This window comes from Salminus brasiliensis, chromosome 1 (assembly GCF_030463535.1).
Source record: "Salminus brasiliensis chromosome 1, fSalBra1.hap2, whole genome shotgun sequence".
NCBI lineage: Eukaryota > Metazoa > Chordata > Actinopteri > Characiformes > Bryconidae > Salminus > Salminus brasiliensis.
The window spans coordinates 16251447-16260490 of record NC_132878.1 but is presented as its reverse complement, the minus strand read 5'-3'; the positions used below and the strand labels follow the sequence as shown (position 1 = coordinate 16260490).

At 44.3% G+C, this 9044-nt stretch overlaps 1 protein-coding gene across 1 annotated transcript; it reads right to left on the bottom strand.

The window, feature by feature from the left end:
• Nucleotides 1–242: 242 nt before the first annotated feature.
• wbp1 (WW domain binding protein 1) lies at nt 243–8439 on the bottom strand. Its single transcript, XM_072673403.1, has 4 exons — nt 8173–8439; nt 6684–6786; nt 6188–6355; nt 243–5623 (listed from the first exon to the last, which is right to left on the bottom strand). Exons 1-4 carry the CDS (start codon nt 8233–8235, stop codon nt 5130–5132), a joined length of 828 nt encoding a protein of 275 aa, XP_072529504.1. The 5' UTR covers nt 8236–8439; the 3' UTR covers nt 243–5129.
• Between the last annotated feature and the right edge of the window lie 605 nt (nt 8440–9044).

Genomic DNA, 9044 nt, shown 5'->3' with positions numbered 1-9044 from the left:
TTACTGTTCTCGGGGGAGAACCTACAAGGAATTACAGTGACATGTTTAGGCAACGCTTCCATTCAGCATTCAACAGTTTTTGTTTTTTTAAGATTCCATAACGCATACGTTTTTGGACTTGCCTAAGAACAGCCACGTAATGTCAGTAATTACATGATGCCCGCAGTGCCATACGGAGGTCAGTGATATCTGCCTCAAATTTTTGCTTTGCAAAGAGCAAATAAGGAACACAGGTAGACAGATGAGTGCCATATTATTTATTTTATTACAAAAATAAAATACAAATAACTAAAGAGTACACAGCCAACCTCTTACTAACCCTAGCATTACAATATACCACACGTTTCAGTGCTTGTATTTCAGTTTCCACATTTTAACCTTTTTTTTTTTTTTTGGCTTGATCTAGGTGATAAGAACAAAGAAAACGGGGTCTGTGCTCTCCAATGACCACTTCATGCAACAACATTTTTCTTTTCTCTTTCTCTCTTTTTTTTGTCATCGTTTTGGCAAAAATCATTCTGTGCACAAAACCAACAACAAGAAGACCTGCTAGGTGCCACCTGTCGAATAAGTGTCAAAGAAACGTAATTAACATACATGAGATACATGTTTTTAACTGAACGTTAATGATCAGTAAAGGTTATGGAGTTAAAATAGTAGGTTGCCTTGGTATGTGATGGAAATAACTGCCCCCAACCTTGTGACGAAGGCCATCATATGGCATGCAGAAAGGGCTAAAAGCTCTACACTGTAATCACACTGTTCAAATCATACAGCCCTCTTAACACAGGCTTCGTCGTTTAATGTCCACTTGGGCAGATCCTCCCAAAAGAGAAGAAAAAAAAAACAAAAAACAAACAGTTCAGATTTCAAAAGTCGCGAAAAACCTATTAGTAAGCTAAAGTACAACAGAAGACCACTCACTTGTGAATAAGCTAGATTTACCATTACCGGTACAACCATGTGAAAGCTGAGTGGTGTCACCTTAAATGTCCTGAACTGCACAAAATGACCAAAACAAGAAAAACAGACCCGTGTCATGGGAGGAAAAAGTCTCCCCCATGGTAGGCATTGAGAAAACCGTTACAGACAACGCATTGGAGCAACTGCAAACTGAGCCATTTAGATCAGATCACATTATAAGACAAGACATGAGGATGCAAACACAAACCGTCATGACTTTTTCATTTTCCTTCCCTTCTACCTTTTACATGGCAAAAGACAAAGCCTCACAAAAGCATCCACACACGGAAAACGGTCATAGTAGCAACCATTTTTTTTTTTTATCCCCCTTCCTCCCCAAATCTCTTTAAATAGATTAGGATGTATGCCTACCAAGGTACAGTGCAATGTGTATTGAAAATAGTATTGCTTGTACTGACAACCATAGCGCACTAGCACAGCCTATGAGAGTGGGTGAGCCTTGTAACCACCCTCCTCCTCCTCTTTTTTTTTTTAATTTTTCTTTTTTGCATAGCCTAGTTAGATACAGTACAGTACATAGGTGTGAAGTCACACAGAAAACAAAAGAAGGGAGGGAAGAGGAGGGTGGGGTGGGAATTTTCCGTTGAGAAAGCTTCGTCGTGAAGAGCAAGGCACAGAAAGTGTAAACATCCCGGTTGGATGTGTTGTGGAAACTGGACAGGGTCAAAATCCAGACCAAATTCTTGGTGAGAGAGAAAAGGAGAGCGCCGAGGGCGATGTGGCAATTTCTGAAACGGAACCGTCATTTTCCCCGAAGCGATGCGCCTGCACAATGCTCGACTCCCCTCACAAGACCTCGGTTTAAAGGAGGGAGGGAAATAAAAGTAGTTTTTTCGGATCTGTCGCCACGGATTCTGTTGCCACGCTCAAGCCGTTTGGCCAAATGAGACCACGAGAGGCACGAATTTAGCTCTCATCGCTGTTGCGCACAGCTCTACACATACACACACTCGCACTCACTCTCTTGAGGGACAGTCCCACAAGTAGAAGAAGACGGCGAGAAAAAGAGACGCACTGCATGTCTCCAAGTACACACGAAAAGGACAGTATCACACAAAAGGCAGAAAGACCTGAGGGCCACTTTCCCAACAGCATCGTGTAAAGGGATTCTGACTCTGCCAATCTAGCAAAATCCTTCAGTCTACTTTAGTGCTCTTAGGAAACAGGCCCTGTAAAAGAACAATCGTTTATTCCTCCACATACAAACAAGAAAATCACATGAACCTTATACCTAAAGTTTGTAATTGACTAGCCCTTTTTTACGCAGGTAAACACATAGCGCCATATCGGTTTGGCAATATTCTCCCACATGAGGGTGGGCTCATACAGAGGCTGACTGCCATCAGCCCAATTCCCTAATTTCCAACCGAATCACAAAACAAAACAGGAAGGTTAAAGTTTACCAATTCTCATGTTATAGATCACACTGCTATAGCAGAAGACATGCAACTCAACATCTACATATCAACTGGGTATCAACCTCAAACTTCTCAGAAAGCTAGACCACTCACTCTGGTCATTCCAGAAATGACGTTCATTTTTTTTCTCCCCCCAAAAATCTTGGTTCAATCATCATTTTTTCTAAACAGGCTTTGCCACAAGGGAGGAATAACCACTACCTACTCTACTACTGAATGAACACATCATGCCTTCAGCTGTTTAAAATGCCTGAACCACATCCAGAACGTCAGAAGAAACACACTATCAACCAACCCTCCACAACTCTTAACTTAAAGCTGAAGGTTCTAAGAATGATTACAGAGCACAAGCTCAAAACGAACAGACCACATACAGATTAACTTAAACTCCAGGACTAAAGATGCTCGTACATCTCTCATCACCACCACAATGACCGCAAAAAGGCAATACCACCAGCACAGCAGGACTACCCCGTCCGTTAAATGGTTTAAATGTGGGTGCCTCCCTGCTCGTCAGCGCTGCGCTAACCTAGAAAGGCAGCTTGCAGTGCCTCGAAACACCTGCTGCAAACCAAGCAGGTGACTCCACACCAGAGCACCTGGCAACTGACTCCAACCTCTTCCCAGGTTCCACACAATCCACACAAATGAATAGCATGAAGTTACATCACCCGAAGCAAGCCACTTGATTTCTGCATCTCGTCAGTTCATCCATATCGGATTAAATCTGCAACGAGTGCAAGTGTTAATAATAGCCACCGAATGCAATCAGTGCAGAGTTGTGGAGCTGAAAGTGGACTTCAAGGACATCATAAGAGCAGAGAAAAGTTCTGCTCCCTTTATTTGGGCTGGCAGGTGTCACACCTTCTATGGGACAGTTGTTTTCATCTGGGTGCCTTTCCACAGAGAAAGCAAGCATGTGATACTAGAGACACTCCACGCACATGAATATATGCAAGGACACAGCTGGGCTGACCCATGTGAACGGAAAAAGTCACACATGGTTCACAGCACCTCTGTGTATGCGGTGTGCTGGTGGTGGTGGATGGTCAGCTAAAAAAAAAAAAAAGGTGCACTCAATGCATTCAGAGCGCAGAAAACTAGCTCAGAACACCACATTTAAATGGGCTGGGGGCGGAGAGATTACGGTCAGGGCAAACCAAAACATACCCACACACAGAGCTCTAGAGCAAAGGTCAAAATAGCAGCAGCAGCATCAACAGCAGTAGCAGCAGCAGCAGCACCGGTCAAGGCTGGGTCTGGCCACTTTTCTGTGGAAAAACTTTTTTCAATATATCACATCATAGTGAGAAGGGAAGAGATGCCCTCGCAGTCGCACGCATAAACACACATGCATGGTCTCAATGCAATTTGTGGTCACAACAGTGGTCTAAAAACTTGAGGGATCAGAGAACCTTACAGAGATAGCTTTGTTTTGGAAAACGTCAAGTACAAAACAGTTCTCGTTAACTAGAGCTGACGGGAACAGACAGAGGTTACGCACATCACTGAAGTATTCAGTCACACTGCAATTCCTCACACTGCAAACATGTGCAGTTTCTTCTCTCACAGCTAAAAGACCAAAACTGTTAGAAGAGCTTAAGCCCCCCTCCCACACCCCCAAGGAGGGATGACTTTGCTAGACACATTATATCGCTATCAGTCTGGAGAGAAGATTGCCAACTGCCGTCTTTTTATAGATGTTAACATTGCAGACAGAGTGTCAACGGAGAGCTGAAGTGAAAGCTAGCGAATGGCAGTGACACCCCTGAAACCAGAGCAGCGGTCAAAGCACATCTTGTCTGCTGGCTTCTGACCCACTGTTGACCACAGCATGTCTCTGAGCCAAGGGAAAGGGGTGTGCGCGCGGGTGTGGATGTGCGAGGGGGCACGTCACAACCGTCTCATCTTAAAGGAACTGGTTTGTGGTTTAGCTGTGCTGTCCAGTCCCTCCTCTTTGTCTTAGACTGAGAGGCGCTTTGGTCCTGGGGGATGGAGCTCGGCTGAGGTCAGGCTCGCAGCTGTGCTCTCGTTAACAGAAGCTTGAGAAAAAAAAAGAAAAGAAAAGAAAAGAACAAAGCGCGCAGTCAGGCCTTGACACCACTGCGCTGGAGTGACGCTCTTCCTGGAGCATTTCCCCGGACCTTTCCCTGCATTTCAGCCCCCCCCTTGTGAGGAGTCAGAGACTGCCAGTCTATGACGCCATGGCTGAACCAAAATGTCATGAGCGGAGAAGTCCAAATCCAGGCCACACAGATAAAGTACAGAGTGGGTGGGAATGCTCATTTGTGCTGAAATGTGGCTGACTGCGTTGGGGTAAAAAAGCTCTACTTCAAAGTGCTGCTCTTTTTCTTCCCACTCCAAATTGCAGCACTTCACTCAAACCCACTGCAAAACATGAGCAAATGGTGAATTATGGAAAACAAAACCTTAGCCACACTAAATAAAAAAATCCACTCCAAGGAAAAAAAAGAAAGGGAGCATGTGTCATCATTGTTGACATAGGAAGAAAGTCACTCGTTCAGTCGTTACTTGAATGGCAAAAGACATCACTCAATGCCATACCATGTGCACTTGAAGGTCATCCCTACCCATTGGCAAAAAAAGAAAAAGAGTGGACAAACAAACAAACAAAAAAAAAAACTTAATCGATGACATCATAATGTTGACTAAGCCATTGCCGTCCCCCTTTTCCACGCCTTATTGCTGGAAGCTTTTGTATGCGAGTCAGACCAGACGGTCTCCGCTGGGTGTGCAGGAGGGTTCGGGTGAGTGAGAGTGCTCTTTGGGTCTCAGGCCATCGCGCTCGGAGCAGCAGCCTCCACCAGCCACCTGACACAGCCTTCCCTCATCCTCCTCCGGGCCAGAGCATTCGTCCACATCCAATTGGCACACACACACTTCGATACCTGAGTCGCCAGTCACATGTCTCCGTCGTGTATTCAACTCCTCCTCTAAGTGGACATCCGGTCCCTCGTCATCCTCGCGCCTGGACTGAGCTGCAACTTCTGCAAGGTCCTGTTCCAGTGAACCAGAAGCTTGGTTTTCTGCTTGTGCCGCTTCTACTGGGGGCTCCAAAACCACAGCTGACTCCGAGTGATTGGCAGGGGGGTGGATGGAGGGCGAGATTTCCGGAGGCATCTCAGAGTAAGGTGGAGGGGGTGTCGGGGGGTGGCCTACGACTTCCTCATAATCAGGTAGCTTGCAGTCTGTCCAGAAGCCTGAAATTAAACAAAAGGAAAAGTTAAGTTCAAGCACAACATGATAGGAAAGTACTTAAGATTTGTAACAATTACATTCATTAAGAGCCTGCATTAATTATTTTGATAAGAAACCAAATCTACTTTTACCCTGCCCCCCCCCCTTTTTTTTCTTAAATCATAGCTTAATACACACATCAAACCTTTACAAATGGCAAACTAAAAAAGGCTACTCCTCTGCACCAAGGAGAGGTGAAGGGAAGTGAGAGACAACATAATACTACACTGGGATTTGGCTCAAGCTGAGCAGTGAGGTGGCAACATATACACCCTTTGCAGCATGGGCCATGTTCCCACAACTGATACATGCCCAGACGCAATCAGCACCTATCAAAATAGACCACCAAAATACACAGCTGGTTTATTCATTTCAGAGCAGAGTCTGCAAAGCAAGACGTGAAACCAAGCAGACGATCAAGTTTCCTTCTAACAAACATTTCCCCAAAGAAAAACAAACGGTGCTCCAGGAATGATGTTTTGCAAGGCGATAACGCATTACTCTATTGCTCGTATAGGCACACTCACGCAGGTTAAGGGGCGGTGGGGAGATGAAGGAACTGGAGGCTCCTTGGTAGGCCATGAGGCTGATCTCTCTCTGCCTTTGCTCTTGCTGCAGGCGCATCTTCACACGCCGGTGTCGGTATGCACAGCAGCAGCTCAGCATGATGATGAGAGTCCACACTAGCCAGAACCCTAGACACACACACAAATATAAACTCACACAGGTTTCATAGTAATCTACCTACAGCCTACATAACACAGAGAGGAGGAAAAGCTTAATGAACATGTCAGAAAATGAGAACAAAAATGGGAAAGAAATACAACTCTCAGCTTACAGCTAACAGATGCGATACGGCTACAACACAGAAAGACCACACAATAGCTTTCAGATTTAAGGATCCAAAGATCTCTGTTTAGAACAATGAACTTTAAATTCAGATAAAGAAAACATGTCTGCAAGCCAACTGTAAGAAGACAGCGAAGGGTGATGTGTAAAATAGGTCAGCGAAAAAATACTTACACCACAGTTCATAGTAGTATGTGCAGCACTCTGTCTCCCCACAACAGTAGCCCATCTCGCACCGATATTTCTCATTGTTCACACCAAAACAAAACTCCTTCCCCTGCGAAAAAAGGTGTTGGAAGAGGATTTTGACACACAAAAATAATAATTTCATTTTCCATTACTAGAAAAAAAATATTTCCCCCTCTCACACACACACACAACAATCTAGCCCATCTGATGAACAACCAGGATCATACTGTTATGAAAGAGACAGATCTGGAAATATAAAGTGCCATGTAAATTCGAGTGCGTAGTCTGAGTTCATACAGTATCAAAGTAGAAAAATACAATTTAGAGACATAAACTGTCCCCTCGATTTAATAAGTCATTCCTTTAGAGGAGATGCTTTAGTTAAACTAAAAGGAACAAAACTACAAATCCCTCGAACCCTCAACATCTCAACACAGAAACTGAAAATTGTGAATTATTTGGTATGTGACTTAAATATAAAATAGGGCTCTATTCTGGGGCCTATGAAAGTGAAATCCATTTGGACCAATGATATTATAAGAGTGGGCTTAATCGCAGGGTCTAACGGGACCCTAAACTTAGGGAATGCCTTATTAAAGCCAGGGAACGTTTAAAACGTCTAAAACAGTAGATTTTAATGATCCAGCACGGACATTTAGGCTAGAAGATGTAAGGCTGTGTTGACCCAAGTCCTGGGACTGCCCCTAAACATCCGGAAGAGAGACAAATTCACTTGAAATGATATGGATTACATCTGAACACAAACCAGACAGCAGAGCAGGTTCCTCAACAACCTGTACGGTGCACACACAGGAGCGGAAACAAAAAGCCGTGTACTTTTTGTGACATTGTGGTGTTAATAAACCTGTTCGTGATCTTGTATGAACTGATCTTCGCATTTCCTAAGTCAGTGGCGATCGTAACGCAGCTCGTCTTGATCACAGCCGGCTAGCGGTTCATGTTATTGTTCTAGAGACCGAAACTAAATAGCTAGCTAACAGCCAACTGACAGATTAGGATCATCTCTCGACAACTTCAATAATCATATCTTTATTAAAACATTTTAACTAGCTAAACGTAGACGGCTGTCAGGGTCAACTATTCCCAACAGCCCCACTATTGTTCACCTTGATGCTATCACCGTTAGCCAGCCAGCCAGTCGAGTCTGTTAGCCCGGCTAGCCTACGTTAGCAATCTGTTGAGCTCAAGCCAATAAAGCGAGAATTTCTAACAAAGAAAAACAACGTTTAATCGTTATAACGCAGAAAGAAAATACGACGAGGGAATGAACAGTAAGCGCCCGGGTTTATTCCCCGCTGAACTGTCTTAATTAAGTCGTGGTGTTCAAGTTTCTTTGTGAGGAAAACAAGAAGAAAACTAAACAAAACCGCACAATAGAGGGCCTACTTCCAGCTGTGGTCCTGGGGCTTGATTTACAGGCGGCCCCGCATCAAACGCACTCACATCCGCTTACCTGGGCCAAACAGGTCCCCGTGCAAAGCAGACCTACAATGGATCCCAGCGTTTTCTGCACCATCTTTCCGGGTTCTTCGCCGCAAAAGCGACGAAAACCATACAGCTCCGCGTTAAAACTGAGAGACAGTAAAGGCGGAATCACCGACCGAAGAGTCGAGCGACATGTTTTTCTTTTTGTTCACATTCGCACTGCACCGAGGAAAAAGGCAGGCTCGGGGAGGACGGCAGCGGCAGCCCAGCGAGTTCGCTCTCTTGGCTGTAGGGGGCGGCGTCGCCTCACATAATGGGAGTCCGCACGACTGGCGACATTTTCATTCCAGAGCAGAGATCCAAACATATCCTCTTTCCAGTCAGGAATTCTTTCATCCCAACAAGCGGTCCTGTTGATCTGCCAGAGGTGTGTGTGAGCCGTACACAGCGGGGTCACGTGGCCTGCATTATAAATAAACAGCAGTGAGGGTTCAGCAGACGTCCTACCACGATCTCAGTAATCAATCCACCTTCACACCTGAGAGCAGGTTTCTCCAGTGGATCGAGAAGCTCTACTCGGTTCTGATCTCTTCTACTCTCTTATTGCCTTTGATTCTATTGTGTTCTGCTCTGTTCAATTCTATTCTGTGCTGTCCTTTTCTCTTCTGACTTATTGTTCAATTCTATTCTGTTCAGTTGTATTTTATTTTGTACTATTTTACTGATCTATTCTGATCTGTTCTATTTATCAGTTTGTTTTTTTCTATTCTATCCTCTATTCTCTTTGAGCTGTTCTATTCTATTGGAATTTATTCTGTTCAATTATATTATATTATGGTCTGCCCTATTCAATTTCATTTTCATTTCATATTATTATATATTTCATATATTTTATATTCT

Excerpts from the sequence above, each read along its gene's own strand:
- wbp1 (XM_072673403.1), bottom strand. The coding sequence starts at position 8,235 with ATGGTGCAGAAAACGCTGGGATCCATTGTAGGTCTGCTTTGCACGGGG. Across the intron at positions 6,356-6,683 it reads ATACTACTATGAACTGTGGT|GGTTCTGGCTAGTGTGGACT; the intron begins GTAAGTATTTTT and ends GTGTGTGTCTAG. Across the intron at positions 5,624-6,187 it reads CCCACCGCCCCTTAACCTGC|GCTTCTGGACAGACTGCAAG; the intron begins GTGAGTGTGCCT and ends GTTTAATTTCAG.